Raw genomic sequence first — 17875 nt, 5'->3', positions numbered from 1 at the left:
GTATGTGTGTGAGTGTGTGTGCGTATGTGTATGTGTGTGTATGTGTGTGTGAGTGTGTATGTGTGCGTATGTGTACGTGTGTATGTGTGTGTGTATGTGTGTGTGAGTGTGTGTATGTGAGTGTGTGTGTGTGCATATGTGTATGTGTGTGTGAGTGTGTGTGTGAGTGTGTGTGTGAGTGTGTGTGTGAGAGAATGTATGTATGTCTGTAAGTGTGTTTTGTGTGTGTGTGTGTGTGTGTGTGTGTGTGTGTGTATGTGTGGTATTCAGAGGATGACTTGATTCATGTCAGCAGGGAGGCCATCTGGACCAGAGTTCTCAGTCAGGAGACCCACAGAGAGGTTAGGACTCACAGGAGCAGTTGGGCAGCTCTGAGACTGATCTCATGCCCAGAGATGGCTTCTAGCCTGTGAAGGCTGCTTGAGTTAGTCCAAAGACAACGTTTAAAAGCCGTGTCCCTGTGCTTGGCCCCCATCTATTTCCATCACAAGTAGTGTTAGTCAAAGTGAAGAAAGAAGACAGTTAAAAATGTTTGGGATTGTGGCAGCCTACTCCGAGGAAGATGGAGTGTGATATTCTGTGCTTGTCAGGGCTCCTGAGGAGAGGGAATAGAGGGCCAAGAAAGTTCAAGACATTGCAGGATGGACTACGGCAAGGTGTGGTCAGAGGTCTCAGAGTGGGAGGGTGAAACCAGGAACTGCCAGGGAGAACTTGTACCCACCCTTTCAGAGACACAATGAGGGGAGAAAGGAAGGGTACAGCCGAGGAGATGCCTATTGGACTGAAAGAGGAAGTATGCTGGGCACCTAGTCCACATAAGAAGCCTAAGGGCTGAGAAAGACGACTGCAGTGCACACCGAGCCCAGGAGATGGCGCTGAAGCTGCAGAGCCAGTGGGCCAGGAGGAGCTGGAGAACGAGGTCTGTCGCTTCTTGATGTGTCATAGCCTCTAGGAATCAACAGGACCCCTCCACACTCAAGAGTTCGAGCACAAGGGCCGTACAAATCATGATGGGTTCACTGCTGTCTTATGAAGGCCACAGGAAACTTCGGGTTTGATGCCGAGAACTGACTGAGCCAAGAGCCTCATGGTCAGCACTATCTGTGATTTTCCCAGCCAGTGGCCCCTTCTCTGTGTGTGGTAGAGTTGTCTCCATAACACTGAACACATCCATGCAAAGCAAGGCCAAGGAGAAAGATATCTTTTTCCTTGAAACCAAAAGGTAACAACATTCCACACTCCCAAGAACCAAAAGGTTCCCGAACGCTACTTAGATATGCATTGTCCCTGAGGTCACTCAGCTGAAACTGTGTTGGTCTGGAGATAGTAGTTGGGTAGCTTGCCACTGGGCTATGTCCTTGAACGTATACACTCCCTAGAAGGAAGACATCTTGGAAAGTCGTTCATGAGACCAATATCCAGGCTTTGAGATGCTTCAGATTTGGCTCTGCTTTTACAGAGCTCAAGGGCGATCTTGGTGAAATCAGGCCTCTGGTCTGAGGGATTCCAGGAAACACCTCTGCACGTATTCAATATTCATAAAACACCACGAGAGCCACCCGACACCTATGCCCAACGTTGCTCCTGTAGCGAGAGTTGCTGCTGAGATGGAGACTCACAGAGTCAGGTAGAGGTGGGAGGGCATGAGGACGCGTCTTCAGAGGAGGGAGGAGCTCACATAAGAAGAAGAGCTGGACTTGGATGGAGGAGAACACCGCACGTGCCACCCGCATGTGGGCATTTGATGTTGGCGCATGAAGGAGGGTAAGAGGCGGCCTGGTTGGGAGACCGGGAGGAAGCCAGTTGTCAGGCTCTGACAGTGAGCTGTGCGCCACAGCGCTGAAATGAGAGTCCGACTTAGTTTGTTCTACTTCACCATCACCCGGAAACACAGGGCTTCACAGGCAATGGCGTCTCTCCAGCTTCTGCTCTCCTCCCAAGCTGCTAATGCTTGTTCGAGCTGGTTCCCCATCCCCTTGGAACTGTCACTCAAGTCTAAGCCCATCCTAGGCTCCCTCCTCTAGTCTGACCGCATGAGGGGAATGAAAAGGTGTTGAGTGATTCTATTTATTTATTCAAATATTTAACAATTTGCAATGCGTCAGATAACATGCTAAACTCTACAGTTGCCTCCGTGCCCCCTTGTCTATGGATTCCACATCCTTACACGCTATCACCCTGGGATTAAAAACAACTGGAAAAAAACCCTGCATCTGTATTGTGCACGCAAGAGGTTCCCCCCTAAACAGCACAGCACAACAACTTGAGGTGATTTTATTTTACTTTAAAATGTATTTTGACTTTCAAATGGACACATGGAAATTGCACATATCTGTAAGGTGCAACATAGCATTTTAACTCATATACATAATATAATGATTTGATCAGAGGAACATGCATTTTTTTCATTTCTGCATTTCTTTGTTGCTGTTTTATGCTTTTTAAAAAAGGGGTGTGTGTGTGTGTGTGTGTGTGTGTGTGTGTGTGTGTGTGTATGGCGTGTAAGTGCAGGCTCCCAGAGGCCAGAAGAGGTGCCAGATACCATGGAACTGGACTTGGAGGCAATAGTGAGTTGTCTGACGTGGGAGATAGGAACTGAATTTAGCTTTCTGAAGGAGCAGCAAGTGCTCTTGTCTGCTGAGTCGTCTCTCCAGGCCATTTAATAAAAGCGATTTAAGCATCCTCAAATTTCAGTGCATATGGGGGAACCCGAGAACCCATCTTCCACTAATTCTGAGGGACAACTGTTTTTTTCATGTTTCATTTTGTAAAATACTCATACAATTCTCCATTTTTATCAAAACTTCTGTGCTTAGAGCAAACAGAGCAAATGCTTTGCAACACTATAACACACACACACACACACACGCACTCACATATACACACAGACTCACACACACAGTCATACACACACAGAGAGAGAGAGAGAGAGAGAGAGAGAGAGAGAGAGAGAGAGAGAGAGCACACGACCACTAGCAAATAAAGGCATATTTAGTGTACAAATTTGAACATGGGCATCAGAATGACCTGCTGGGATTACACAGCCTTCTGATCTATTCTGAGCCTCTGTGTTTCTAACCAGTTCTTAGGCGCTAGTGTGGCTGGTTTGAGAATGACACTTTTAGAACCACAGTTCTAAGCAGTGTGCTGTCTGGGTACTGTCACAGGTCAGGCCAGTGGCTCAGTGCTTATCACAGGCCACCTGGAAACAGGTTCTCTGTCCCAGCTCTCCCTGTCTCTGGCTACTTTGTGCAGCTTCAGTGGGGGTGTATTTTTGTTCTTCTGAACAATCGGTCATGGTTTGTTTCTCAAGAACTGCAGTGGAGAGAGAGGTGTCCTCAGCGATGTGTTCTGAATTGCTACATTTGAAAAAGAGGCTGCTTCACCAGCTCCTCCCATTGCAGAGGGAATCTCCATTCATATTTCCGGTTTTCACCTCAAAGTCATCCTGACATGCCCAGAAGATACTGGACCCCCTGAGTACTATGCATCCGTCATGGGCCCGATCCCTTGCCTATGTCCGGATCCCAGTTAGAGCCTCTCAGGTTGCCTTGACTCATCCCAGACACCTAGAGTCAAAGATTTGGAGGGGTTGCAGATCTTTGAGAATCCCAATGGTCTCTCTAAAGTATGCATGTCAGAAAGAACTCCATGAAGACACCACAGCTATGAGAGGGAGTAAACAGTTCAATGGGAAAAACTGAGTGAGGAAGCAATGGCAGGATCTAATATGTGGAAGAAAGGGCGGAGTCATTCCAAGCCCCAGTATTTTAATTTATTTTTGCTATTCACATAATGATATTCCACCATGTTCCAACAGTATTTGACATAGCAAGCAAAACACCAAGTCTGCAGGTCAGCTCGAGACATGCACACCATCTATAACAGCTTGGAGGGACTCGTTTAGCTTCATGTGCATCCCTCCAGGGAAAAGGGACTAAGGTAGCATGTGTTGGTGGCTAATGGGCATGGATAGCTGTGTATGCACACGTCCTAGGGTGCATAGAGCATCTCAGAGGATGGGATGCAAGGATGCAGACTCCATCGAGTCCCCTTTATGTCTCTCTCACCTGTTCGGGATGCTCTTGCAGTTCACCCAGATCACAATGCTGCCGTCGCAGCCTTCTTCAGAGGCCGCCCAGGCTCTCCACGCCACTGGGGCCTCCTGAGCAGAGGGCCATGGAATTGGGATGGGGCAATTCATGGAAGGGGCAGGCTAGAAGCAGAAGCTGCTGCTTATCCATATCCCCTTCCCTAAAGCCAGACTCACTGAAGGGTTTTGCAAACAGCAGAGCAGCGCGCAGCCCCAGATGGACGTGGTGGGTGGGTGGGGGTGGTGTGCACAGTCCCTTGTCTCACCTGCATTTCCTGGAACACGGCCCGTAGAGAGTATTGAATCCAGCAGCCCCAGCTGCTTCTCTTAGCAAGCTTCGGCAGCTGTAGGTCTCTGTGCTGAGGTTCCAGGCCAGTGCTACGCCCCTAGCCCTGGCTGAATGGATTGTGGTGCATCTGTCTCAGACTGCACCTATTTTCTCCTTAACAGTTGCCCAACCCTGGACTTGCGGAATAGCCACTGTAAGGAAAGCAAATCTCATGCCAATGCTGTCCATAGTAGAGTCAGTCAGGGTGGCCTTTTGGGACAGGGATGCTGGGAGACAGCTGTGTATTCCACAAACACACAAATGAGATCAGCTGGCCTTTCCAGTTCCTCTTAAACTGTGGACCTCCTGAGATATTCCCTAACTGCATATGTCAAATCTCCTGCTTTTATTACACCAACCTGTTCCCGTCACTCAAGACAAAAGCTGCCACAGACACCTGCCAATCAACTAGGTTAGGGACATGAGGAAACTCTAGGACAGTACCCTGTGCTATCCTGGAACCATATTCCATTTTGGCGCTAGCCCAGGGTCGTTGGATTTGCAGACTGGATGAAATTCAGTTTTTCCAGAAACCACTGTACCTTTAATTTATTAGCTTTCCATAAAAACACAGAACACTCACAATCTACAGTATACAAAGTATAATTTACAAAAATATAGAATCTTGGTTATTTTTTAGTATTCCAGCATATCACTGTATTATTTTTCATACGCATGTTTAAACAGCCCACACCTAACTTTCAGTATTACGTCTGTGGGGCATGGGGGTCAACTCTGTCCACTTTGCTTTGAAATCAAAATACATATATTAAAAGAAGAAATCAGTCTCGAGTACATGTTGCGTACTGCATGTATAAAAGCATGTGTAGTGAAATGTAAGAGAAATACCCATCCATGCCATGCTTTAGGCCCTGTTTCTAGTATGCCGCTTGAGGGTTTTCAAATAAGCATTTACTGCCGTGGGGGGCGGGGAGTGCCCCGAGATTTGCATAGTCTTTCCAGGTTCTGAGAGGACAGATGCCTTGGGGTTGACATCTGTGGACACATGCTATTTCTAGGCCTTGAAAAATGTGGGCAAATTTCAGACCATGGTGAATTCCAGATTCCTTCCAGGAACTCAAAAAAGTCCTTACAGAGCTACCACGACGCGGAAGAACGGGAGAACTGTGGCTCGGTGGACAGATCTTGGTCTCAGCCTGGCTGTCTATAAGCTCCATCTAGCACCTGGGACTTGCTCGAGTCAAATCCTGGCTCCAAGAATGCCACTCTGCACAGCAGGGGTGAAGGAGGTCTGCCTTCCATCTTGAAGCCACCTTACCGACAGGCACAGGTCTCTACGGACATATTGGGGTACACCTTCAGAACCACATTCCGATTCTCGTCCAGGAAAAGGACTCCAAGGGAGTTCATCTTGTCTGGGACACAGCATGGCTCCGGGATGCCAGGGACAATGCCCACAGCTCTGACGATGCTCTGGATGGTGGCATGGTTGGACGGGCGGACGATCTGCAAGATGAGAAGAGACAGTTAGCTCGGAGCATGCGGTTTATCTCTGCTTCTCGAAGGAAGCCAGGTAAGGGGTGGCCTGGAAGAAAAGACCTCTGTCCAGAGCTGGCATGATTCCTCTGAAACTGTTACAGGCTCAGACCCGGTGCCCCTAGGTCTGCCCACTTACTCTAAATGGGATATTTTATCTGCTACATGAAACTGGCCACTTGGGGGCGCCTGCTAGGAGCACCTGGAACTGGAAGGAGGATTTTGCAAGGGAAAGCCTAGGACCAACCCTGTTGCACTCAGCCAGCAGATATGCCAGAGTGACCTTGGTTAAAACCAAAATGATATTCTAGGTATGGCATGGGTCACAGACAAGCATTTCAATATGTGCTTGACTAGGGGTGACAGGAGCAGTGTTCAGGCATTCTCTGTTTGACATCTTCTTAATTTATATGGACAATATGACCTTCATTGTCCTGACACAGATACCACAGCTTAAAATGGCTGAGAAACATGGTCAAGATGCCTGACATAGGAAGTGGCCTAGCTTGGAAACTGTGGGCACCTCTAAAAGATGAACACAGACGACCAGGTCATGGGCTTTAGCTTTTGGCTGGCTGATCAGAGCTGTGGCTGACAAGAACCTTGAGCTGTTGCAGGAGAGGGGAGACAGCAAGAGAAGGGCCAGAGCACACGTGTGGTTCACCATCCAGAAGGTGGGGAGGCAGCAAGCCAGGCTGATGAAGCAGCAGCTGTGAGCCCACATCTGTCCAGGTCCCATGCAAAGCCCTTCAGCAGATATTCTCTCTCTCTCTCTCTCTCTCTCTCTCTCTCTCTCTCTCTCTCTCTCTCTGCCAGCTGCCTCCCTTCCTCTCTCTCTTGTGCTTGCACAGACAAGGAAAGGCCCCTTAGTTTAGTTCCAGACGGATTATATGGCCCACATCTGGGCCTAGGGTTTCCCACTCAGTCTGTTTATTGAGGTTCAAATTGGATTTATGAACTGACTTTCTTCCTTGGAAGGCATACACAGGAGATTCTGCAGAACTAACTGAGAGGGAAACTGCTGTGGGTGCTGAGGGTTGACAGGGCCAACTTACTGTAGCACAGGCTGCTGCAGAGGGATGGATAGATGGAGTTAACCCAGCCTGGGGGAAGGTGAAAACTCAGGGCCAGGGAGATAGAACAGTCCAGGACTATGTGTCTTACAGATTGCTGTGCACTATGAAGGCTGGCCGGACCACTGAATGTGCCAAACTAGGGACAACTCACTCACTGGGAGAGCCACTGGGGTCAGTGCTTCTGGTTTAGGCTGAACAGGAGAGCCTTTGTCAGGAAAAAAGTTGGATACCTGTTTTGTCCACCAGGGAGCAGCACTGACTCAGTCTCTGAAGAAGGCGGCTCTGTGGGACTGCAACCCCGCCCCGCCCCCGCTTCTAGGGAAGAGATGCTTTGCTTTTAAAATCCCAAATTCAAAGCAAGGTATAGCGAAACAAGTCTCCAATCCCAGAAAGTTGGGGTTGGGGTGCGGGCTTAAATAGAAAGCTAGGATACATGTAGAGACACGGCCTTAGGGGGGAAAAAAATCAAAGCCAACACTTTAAAAAGTACTATGAAGCCAAATAAACCCTAAAGGACTACGGGGACACCTCTGTCTGTTTCTGCCTCTGCAGAAAGGAGACGCATCATCTCCATTTTGCAAATGATAAAACAGGTCAGGCAGGTAGAGAGGCGGCCAGCTGGGACAGAGCCAAGTTAGAATGAGACAAGATCAGAACACAGAAGCAGTACCTTGGGCATGGGGAACTCGCAGGCTCCAGCACAGTAGTAGGCATCAAAGGATTTGGGTGAGATGATCCATTCATTCCACCCGATGTCTGCAAAATCCACCTTCAGGTACCTCCTGGAGCAGACCCGAGGCTCATCCCACTGCCGCCTCCTGGCTTTCTGCATCGTCTTCTCATCAAAGTCCAGCACCTGCGAGGAGGAGGGGGTGAATGTATCCTGGTCTTTCTTCTTGCGGTCTTTGCGCCCGGTGCGGGGTTTCAGTGCCCGGAAAGGACTGGACCAGAACTCGTGCTTGTGGAAATGCTGGGCGTGCAGGGCAGGCGCTGGTCTTTCGTCCAGCCCTGGAAGTTCATTGTCTTGCAGGGGTTTGGATACCTGTGCCGCCCTGCGCACGCGGGGATCCGCTGAGCTGTTGGGGGCTGCTCCAGGCTCAAAGTCTCCAGCTGGAAATGGGTCGTATCTCTGTAGCGTCACTGCTACACTGTTGGGCTCCGAGATGGCCAGGTCATTTGCATAGACAAGGATATAGGGCATGTGGGAACTGGGCCGTGGCACTCCGAGATCCTTCTCTCCAGAATCCAGCTGAGCAGAGAGAAGAAGTTCTCCATCCCTTCGGGCAGCCTTGATGATTGAGGAGATGTCCTTGGCCTGCCAGAGGCCACGTGGTGGAGGTGTCAGGGCCATGGCCCCGCGGAGCAGCCCCTGAGTGGCAGTGTTCTGCGAGAGACTGCGGAAGATTAGGTGCAAGCGAGCAGGCAGACCTGGGGTCAGGAGCCGGCAGGATGCATTCTTAGCTCGGGGCTTGCAGAATACCTCACGAGCCCGGGGCCACCGTGGAGGTTCTGAGTAGAAGTGGAAGGTGGCTGTGAGGATCATTTCTGAGTCTTGCATGGAAGTCAAGTTGAAGAAATACACAGGCTTCTGGTCGATCACATCTGCAAGGGAAAGACAGACCACAACCTGTTTCATCCTCTTCTTGGGTTTCTGCCCAGAACTGGGTTGGTAAAACAGTTTCTTCTGACCTCACACTCGAGCAGGGCTCATTTCTCTTTCCTCATGCTCTGCAGTCCCCACACTGAAGGTGTGAGGGCCCCCTTCCTTACCCTTGATAAACTCGCACCATTGAGATCAGAAAGGAGGGGACTGTCTTCATTCCCTTTGAGAGGAATTGAGATGAAATAGGGAAAGGAGGGAGTTGAGAGGAGAGGCACAGAAGAGGGCAGGAGGGAGAGACAGAGGGTGATGATCAAGTGTATATAAGACACTAAAACTGCTGTTCCCTGCTTGCCTTCCGCCGTCAAAGTCCAAATGAGCGTCACTGTCACTGACAACTTCACTGAGCTCATGAGAGCTTTGCTTAGTTACAGGACCTGCCTTGGGTATTTGCACAGTGCCTGTGCTGTGCAGTTTTTAACTCTACCTTTTTTTTTTTTTTCCGGAGCTGGGGACCGAACCCAGGGCCTTGCACTTGCTAGGCAAGTGCTCTACCACTGAGCTAAATCCCCAACCCCCGCTGTGCAGTTCTTAAAAGGCTACTTCTGTGGAGTGTGAACACGCTTCTAAATGAGGTGAAATAGGAGATCTTTACGTCTTTCTTGCTGCAGTTTTAGCACTTTTTAAGGTAATATAGAATTAAAAGCAGCCATTTTTTGGTGTTTTTTATGTGCCAGGACTATTACTATTATTATTATTATTATTATTATTATTATTATTATTATTATTATTATTATTATTATTCAGTACTTGGGAGGCCGAGGCAGGTGGATCTCTATGAATTGAGGCCAGCCTGGTTTACACAGTGAATTCCAGAACAGCCAGGGCTACATAGTGAGGCTCTGTCTTGACAAAAAGCACACGATGTAAAAACATGTTTTTACGAGGACATAGCAATCTGGGGACGATAGTATGATGCTACACTCCAAGGCTCACACTGCCCTCTGGAGACACAAACCCAAGCTAAGGAGGGCCAGGCAGACACATCTGCTGTGCATTTAGAGAATGCTTCTACTCCTGCTTTTCTGGGGCAGGCAGAAGCCCTTTCCTTCTCGCCTGGTTCTACCTGGTGTTCCCCAGGGTCACCGCATCACCACAGCCTTGAGTGCAAGGCAAATTCTCTGCCACGAGGAAGTCCTCTCTAGGTTTCAGAAGAAGACACAGTCTTTTGCTGTTTCCACCTTGGTCACTGAAGGCCAGGAGAAGACCAAAGCAGCCAGGTGGACTTTCTCCTTCTTCTCCAACCAAAGTTCTACCTGCTTGGAGAGGATCAGAGCTTGTGAGCCCAAATGGTGTGTACTTCTTAAGAGACAGATCAGTCTGCATGACACCCGTGTGCAGAGAATAAGCTGGGATTATTTTTTTCCAAGAAAATAATGGCTTAGGGATGGAAAAGAGTTCAGTGGTTAGGAGTATTTGCTGCTCTTGTAGAGGACCCAGGTTCGGGGCCCAGCACCTACACAATAGCTCACAGCTGTCTGTCACTTCACTTCCACTGGATTTGATGCTCTCCTCTCCTTGAACACAAGGCATGCATGCCTAGCTACAGACACTCACACATAAACAGTAATGCAATAAAACATTAAAAATTTAAAAATTCACCCAAAAATCTGCCCAGTAGCTTAATATTTTGTTTCTACTGGGAAGGAAGCACAACTCTATTGGGAATGTCCAAATTTTCACACTCATATTTATCTATCTATCTATCTATCTATCTATCTATCTATCTATCTATCTATCTATTTATTTATCATTTATTCTTCTCTCATATATTACATCCCAACTGTGGTTACCCTCCATTTATTCATACTCCCTTAGTGGACCTTGTAACTAAGAAAGACACACCTACAGTACGCTGAGTAAAGGTTGAAGATGTTACCCTCCCCGGTCCTCACACCCCTACCAGACAGAAGCATCAGCCCTGCTGTGTGTGAAGTGGTGCTGAGTCTCGAGGACCTAAATCTGGCATCCCAGAACTCTGTGGCTTCGAGGGCCGTGACGTGGGGTCCTACTTCCTAACAGGCACGTCGGGGGTGGGGGAAGTTGGAGAAGCACCCACCTCGAAGGCGGTGTGTGAATGTGCAGACCTACTTAGCTGGAAACTACAGGGAGGTGTCCTTGCTCTGGGACCCGGCCTGGGGCTCCTGCATGTAGACATCAAGGGGAGAGCCTGTGTCACCTCTGCCTCTCGGTCACTGATCTGGGAAGCTCACTATCTGCACACACACCCAGAAGCTGGAGAACACCCAGAGGGCAAGCTCCAGGCCCTAGAGGAGAACATCATACTCTGAACATTTCTCTTCCATTACTGATCTAAGGGCACTAGAATCCTCAGCTAAGTTGATCCTTAGAGGATTAAAGGAGTGACCCGTGCTATATGCTTAGGAGACAGGGGGTTCCACAAAGGAACTACCAAGCCATTTTCATTTAGAGGACCAAGGATGGCAGAGCAAGGGTTTCCTGTACAAACTCAAAGATGCTCGCTACCACTGGTCTCTACAACATCTGACGTGGCAGCCTGTGTTTGCCTTTAATCCAGCTCAGGTATGGCCTTGTCAATACTTGGAGCCATACTTTATCAATTCTGCTCATTCAGAGTGCAGGGATGGGGGGATTCCCCCATAGGCCTGGTGAGAAGGAAGGAGCTTACTACACTTGCCTTGAATGCATTTGGGCAGAGGGAGCTCACCCCTACCTGGGCAACTTGCTCAAAAAGGCTCTCCCTTGTGGGAGATGTGGAGGCTCAGATGGGTCACCCCCATCCCCAGAGCGGTGGTTCACAATGCAGATGTCTGCATGCATGCAAGTCAGGAGCTCCAGGCTGTGGCTGAGAGTTGGAGCACCTCTAGTGTTTCCAGCTAAGTGGGGACATAGGGCACCAAGGAGAGAGCAGGAAGAGAAGTCCCTCTGCCCTACACACTGTGCTAGAGCCTGTGTGTCGTTTCTCACAGCCAAGGAGAAGACACCTCCCTCCTCGTTTCCTCCATTTATCCGTCCCATTTCCCAATAAACATTTGCAAAAGGTCTGCTCTAGCTGGACGATGTGGTGCTTGGAGTCTTGACAAAGGCAGTCCAAGGTGCTTGGAAGCCTCTTGGAAACAGAATCGTAATGAGCATAATTATTCTCGGCGTCTGGTCACATTAGGGATTTACAGATCCCTGTCTAAGCAAGACACCATATTATGGGAATATTCAAATTGCACACTTTTCTTGTTCAGGTCCTGCCACCTAATTACTCCGTCCTTTACTAAGACCTCACTTGAAGTCCCAACTATGTCTGTCCTCCCCACTCCAGGTCCCATTCTCCTGGCCTTCCTATGAGTGTCACGTGTCCAGAATGGTACCTTTGCCTTCATGGCTCTCCCATCAGTCAGACCTCTTCCAGATCTCTGCTCATATGGTATCACCCTTTGGCTCCTGTGGCTGAAGATCCACTCATCACTCTCCACTTTGACTGTCTCCAGGGCACCCCTAACATTCCGATGTGTTTGATACTATATATGCTTCCAGAACGCATTTCCCAAGAGGACAAGGCCTTTGCTAGATGTACTTCATGGGGGTATCACTGGATCCTAGCACAAGCCTAAAAGCTGCTGCTCAGAAACAGATGTGAACAATGGGATTCCTAGTGCATGCCCTGCACTGTAGGAACAGCTGAAGGGGCAGGGTCAGAATGGCTCTGTTACTTTGGTTAACAAAGGGGGAGTTCTTGACCCATCAGAGGAAACAGCTAACTAGCCTAATGTCCTGTAGCTGCTGAGAGGAGAGTCGGGTGTGGCTTTGGGTGTTCCTCACCTGGAACACGTGCCCTTTGCTCCCCAATGTGCTCTGTCTATTGTCATGACTCGCCCAAGAGAGCAGACACACCATTCAGAAGATGCGAACTTCTATGTAAGCTCCAACAGAGGCAGAGAATTATCTCTCCTCCTTCTTCCCTTCGGATATCAAAGCAACTCCAGTCACTGTTTTCTTTGTAGATGCTGCAACCTTCTCATCATGGTTTCCTTCTCTCCTGGCCTCAAGGGTAACAGTTACCTTACCACTGCCACCTCTCGATGTCCTACACATCCTTCAAAAGCATCACCTACGAGAAATGAAAGGTTAATATCCCCGCTATGTAAAGAACCTCGGCAAAACCTGCACACAGAGATCATTTCCTGGGAGGAACTTCAGAGACCAAAGGGTACAGCAGATACCCCAAGGACAGTGGTTGACGGGAATATCTGCACGCAGAAAATACAACCTATTAGGTTAATGGCTTCATGCCTGGGTATGCACAGATGTCTGTGGACATGTGTATTTTTTGTGCATGAGTTAAATGATTCTACAAAATATTATTTTAACTCCGCTTCTCTTTGGATACGTGATTAGTAATAACTTATGCTTGTTTTTATGCCTTAAACATTTAATGCCTTCTCTCCCTCCTGTTCTTTTCCCCTCACCCCTTCCCTTTTTCTCTGCCCCCTGCCCCCTCAGGGATACATGCTGGGTATCATTCCATTCTCAATAGGCAAAATCGAGGCTCTCTGGGAGCCTCCCCTGTTTCCTCTGAACCAAACACCCAAGAGCTCCACTACAAAATGGACGACTTCATTTTATATCCCACCTGCCCACTAGCTTGCTGGGATCTTCTCTGCCTGTGAAAACTACAGTCTTCTCCCTGTCAGTGCTACCTTTGGGTATCCTGCCGAGCCCCTCAGCCTGTCGTTGCCCTATCACATCTGTCCCAAGGCCCTACTCTTTTGTTCCTCAAAAGCTATTTTGGGTGAAACCAATACTGTATGCATCTCTGTGTCCTCCAAATGAAATGCTTAGGAAATGTCCCATGATATGCTTTGGATTTGGTTTGTCTCCAAGGGCAGGACACTTGGTCTTCAGAGTGGCAATACTCATAGAATCTTTAAGGGGTAGGATCTAATGGGTAAGCATTAGGTCCCTGAAGATACTTCTCTCAAGAAACCCTACTTAGTTCCCAAGGGAGGGGCTGTCACACCTGGCTAAAGGCTACCTGTCCCCTCTGCTTTCTGGTTCTCTGTCTTGCCTCCTGATCAGTCCTTCTCACAAGTCTTCCAGCCAGGATGCCTCGGTCACCCTGTGGCACAACCCCAGGGTTTACCACCACAAAATTACCATCATGTTTGGTCTTTCAGCCTCTGAGTGTGAGCTGGATAAAACCTGCTCGGGACAAGTTACTCAACTCCTGGTATTTTGCTAGAGTAACAGAACTAGGACTAACGTGCTGGAGAATGGAGTGAGCTTGGTTTGGTGGTTTTGACAGATATGTATTTTGGGGAGATCAGGAAAACTAGTTTGGTGTGACACTGGTGGTATCAAGCTTAGGATTAAATGCAGATCGTTCACGGAGTGTGAAGGTAAATGGTGGTCTAACCTACACCCTTAGGGCCAGGCTTTCCCTCCACAGATGCGGGCTAATAGAGAACAAAGTGCACTTCAGGGAGGAGTAGAAGAGGACAAGGAGAGCTGGCGCAATCATAGCTAAGAGCTAATAAATTGCAAATGAGCACACACCAAGAACTGTTCAAAGTACTTGCCGTTTCTGAGCTCCGTTAAAACTGTTATCGGTGAGGAGGGGAGTCACAATTTAGAAGTGGAAGGAAACAGTTAGAAGTCCTGTCCCTTGGCAGGATCTGGGAACTGGGTCAGGACGCTGTCAACAGACTCAGTGGCTTACTCTCAGGACCCGGGCCTCCTGCACATGAGGGGGAAGCAGCTCTAACAGGTTTTGGAAGCAGGTGCTACCCTGGGGAGGCAGCAGAAACTTGCCTATATGGACCCTGCTGGGATGGGAAGGCTCCAGGATCAGGGCCTTGGCAACAGGGTCTGCGCTCTGCTCACAATACCCCACAGACAGACCTTCAGATCAAGTGGCAGGAGCACCGGAGACTAATTATGAAGCAATGTCACTGCGTCAAGGCAAGGTACAAGCAACCAAACCCTGACTCAATGCCAGGCACAGATCTACCTTCTATTCACCACTCACCCCGTCTACATTCACACAAGCAAACATGCGCAGAACGGAGAGGTGATATGTCCCGTAACACACAGCCGGAAACCGCTCAAGTTTCTCTTAGTTTGTATCAGGGATCCAAATCAGGACTGCACCGGAACTCTGATTTCTTAAACTTGTATCTTCCAACCCGATGCTCCCCTCCCAGGTTCTGGGCTTAGTTCTGACAGAGAGACAGTGGTAGTGGGAACAGTTGTCATTGCCCAGTCTGTACCACAATGTTCTCTCCTGTTCTGTCTTTTGTCCTTATCTGTAAAATGGGAGTGCTGGATTTAAGGTGCAGTCTCCAGGCCATCACAATGTTCGCTGTTAAATTTTGTACTTGGGAAGTCTCACCACCTCACCTTGGTTTGGTGAAAACAGACAGAACTGCACCCCTCCATAACTGGGCCACAGCAGATGTTTGCACCCAGTGGACATGCTCGCTTCTTGTTGTAGTGGTGACCCCAATGACATTTCTCTTTGCACTTCAAGGTTCCAGAGACCAGAGTTAATAGGCAACAAAGGTCAAGTTCAAGCCTATGTGAACACAAAGCTCCTATCAATGCATCCTGCTCCAAGTATTACAACACTAATGATCTGGCCGTTATTACTCCATCTCATCTTCCTCCCACCCCAAGAGGGAGATGCTGCTGTGAACTGCCCATTTTATAGAGTACAAACAAGTCCACGTAGTTTTAATGATTTAACTCAATCATGCCAGATGTTCCTTAAGTGGCTTACTTTAATAAGGCTTCTTCAGAAACGAATGCCAGGTATTGAATAAAAGGTTCCAGGGAGGCCAGAGTTGGCCTAGAATCTAGAAACACATCCTGCTATGACGAAGGATGTGCTCTTTGGAAGAGATGCTCCCTTACCCCTGTTATGTCTGAACTGGAAGCCAAGATGGTACCCAGTGAGCGGCAGGTGGTAAGCTCAGAGGCTGTGCTGTTTAGGCTCAGAGTTGGCCGAGGTTTGTTCCCATCCACCTTAGGGGAGAAGACTGCACACTGAAGGATTTTTCTCCTGGGGGATGGCCTCCTTCCAGACAGAACTGCAGGAGACCTCTGCCCACATTTTCTGGAGCAGCATTCTAAAACCATGAGCAGTCACCATGACAACCAGGGTCTTCTCACCACCTGCTTCCCAGGCTTCACTTCCTCTGCACTTAGCTTGGCCTTGCAAGGGTTTCTCAGCCCTAAGTTAGTGGGCAGGGGCTCAGAGCCACCTTCCCTAAGAAGAGGGTGGAGAGAGTCTCTGTCAAGAGGCCTCTGGCAAGCTCAACCCTAGGTATGAGGAGAGTGAAGTGGAGCCTGGACCAGGAGCCAGGCAAGGTGCTTCTGGACCTTTCCTGAAACCTGTCTTCTGAAGTTTCCAGTCTTGAGGACACAGGCTCTTCTCTGAGCTCTTTGCTTTCTTGCTACCCAAATAATGCTTCCTGTCTGGGCTTAGTGCTTCACCGATGCTGCCTTGTGACCCGCTGACCATGCTCCCTGTGACCCCCCCCCCCATACAGTAAGTGTCAGGATAATGTCAGCATGGATCGACCTCAGCCAATGCCCATCTCCGTTCTGTGCCTAAAGCTTTGGGTATATGCTGACCTTTTTGCAGCAGTTGTGCAAGCTCCCAGTGGCAGGAGGTCTGCCACCAAGTACCACTTTGGTGTCCCCATTGCAAGCTCTGGCCTGGTACTAAGAACTGAGTGGATTTTCAGTGGAAGGATGAATTAAACGTCAATAGAAGAAAGGAAGGGAGAAGAAATCTGCAAAGGAACAGAGAAAACAGATAAGAGAACTGACGAATAAGGACTCCCGGTGCATCCTTTACTTACCCAGCCGGGCACGGAAGCTTCGGACGGTGTTGCCTCCTCCTGGTGGAGCGCCTCTCCGGTTGTACTTCTCATAGAGCCTGAGCATGTGGACAGCGACTATGTCCTGGGCGCCTGGACCCAGAGCGGCTGCAGCGTCCCCGGGTGACTGCTGGAGGTCCCTGTCCCTCTGCACACTGTCAGCTGCTGAAGGCAGTGAGGACCATGAGGGGACTCTGTGGCCGCAGCCTGCGCCCCGCAGTAGCAGGAGCAGCGGCACCAAGGGCAGCAGCTGAGACCTCAAGCTGATCCGAGCAAGACCTGGAGCCATGGCTGAGTGACAGTGGTGAAGGGTCTGAGCCCAGGAGGGCAGACAGGGAAGGCTCAGTGTTGGCTGTGCACCTGGTCCACGGCTGGAGTGTCTGTGGGGACTCGGACAGCCCCGACGACCCGACTCGATGTATCGGGATTGGCTCGCGGTGGCAGAGCTGCTTGCTGAGCATCCACGCCGCCCGGTCAGTGGTCACGGCTGTCCTGAGCCGCGTGGAGCTCAGCCGAGCCCGCGCCGGCGCGCTCCCTTGACGGCCTTGCGCTGCAAACTTTGCAGCCCACGGAGCGGCGCCGGGACTGGCGAGTTCGAGGGGAGGGGCGGGGCGGGGTGGCGGACAGCGCCCTCGGGGGGTGGGGTGGGGGATCCGGCTGCGGTCCCCACTCGCAGCAGCCAGGAGCCCGTCTGTGGCCCCGGTGTGCTGTGCGTGCGTCCCTGTGTGCGGGCGTGCGCGCGCCGGGGTGTGCGCTCGCGAGTGTGGGGGCCGTGGGTGTGGGCGGGCGCGCTCCTCGCTCCCCCGCCGAGAGCGGGAGACCAGCCCCGCAGCCGGCTCCGGAGTGTCGCTGCCTGCAGCTGAGCCAGGGCGTCGCGGGGGCTGGGCAGGCTTTGGAGGGGGGCCCGCCTGCAGGGTTGTCCCTGCAAAGGCATGCTATGGCTCTGTGGTTGGAAGATGACAGCTCCCCCATGAGGATCCCAGAGGCCATGTGTGCCTAGCTGTCCCTGAGCTAGTGTGTGCTCAAAACGCAAAGGTACAGTCTTGGGAGCAGGAGCTCCGGGGATTTCACAACAGAAGTCGCCAACCTAAGTTGGTAGAAGCAAGATCTCGATCAATGTATAAAATCAGAATTATCAGGCTAACTGACCCTTTATCTGGCTACGGCGTTTCCACTTGTTGAAGATATGCATCAACGGTCCGTGTAAAGCTTCGGACAGGATTGCTGAAAAAAAAAAGGACATGCTTTCAATTTGCTTTATAAAAAGTTTTAAAGCACCAGGGAGGGAGGGAAAAAGCCCATGGTTTTTTTGAAAAGGAATTCTCGATGAAGTGCTGGTGTAGGGTGTCACTGACTCCTGCTAGA

At 49.9% G+C, this 17875-nt stretch overlaps 1 protein-coding gene across 2 annotated transcripts; it reads right to left on the bottom strand.

Annotated features, from left to right (window-relative positions):
- Positions 1–3761: 3761 nt before the first annotated feature.
- On the bottom strand, positions 3762–17116 carry Gdf10 (growth differentiation factor 10). Of its 2 annotated transcripts, XM_039094852.2 has the most exons (4): positions 16493–17116; positions 8037–8596; positions 7665–7850; positions 3762–5888 (listed from the first exon to the last, which is right to left on the bottom strand). In XM_039094852.2, exons 1-4 carry the CDS (start codon positions 16797–16799, stop codon positions 5697–5699), a joined length of 1245 nt encoding a protein of 414 aa, XP_038950780.1. In that variant the 5' UTR covers positions 16800–17116; the 3' UTR covers positions 3762–5696.
- Positions 17117–17875: the final 759 nt, after the last annotated feature.

Source organism: Rattus norvegicus, chromosome 16, assembly GCF_036323735.1.
Source record: "Rattus norvegicus strain BN/NHsdMcwi chromosome 16, GRCr8, whole genome shotgun sequence".
Taxonomy (NCBI): domain Eukaryota; kingdom Metazoa; phylum Chordata; class Mammalia; order Rodentia; family Muridae; genus Rattus; species Rattus norvegicus.
Note: the sequence above shows the minus strand (reverse complement) of the source record. Positions and strands in the feature narration are given on the sequence as shown.

Coding starts and splice junctions, on each gene's coding strand:
- Gdf10 (XM_039094852.2), bottom strand. CDS start 16,799: ATGGCTCCAGGTCTTGCTCGGATCAGCTTGAGGTCTCAGCTGCTGCCC. Junction 8,597..16,492: donor AAGCTTCCGTGCCCGGCTGG/GTAAGTAAAGGA, acceptor TTTCCCTTGCAG/ATGTGATCGACCAGAAGCCT. Junction 7,851..8,036: donor GCGTGCGCAGGGCGGCACAG/GTATCCAAACCC, acceptor TCCTCCTCGCAG/GTGCTGGACTTTGATGAGAA.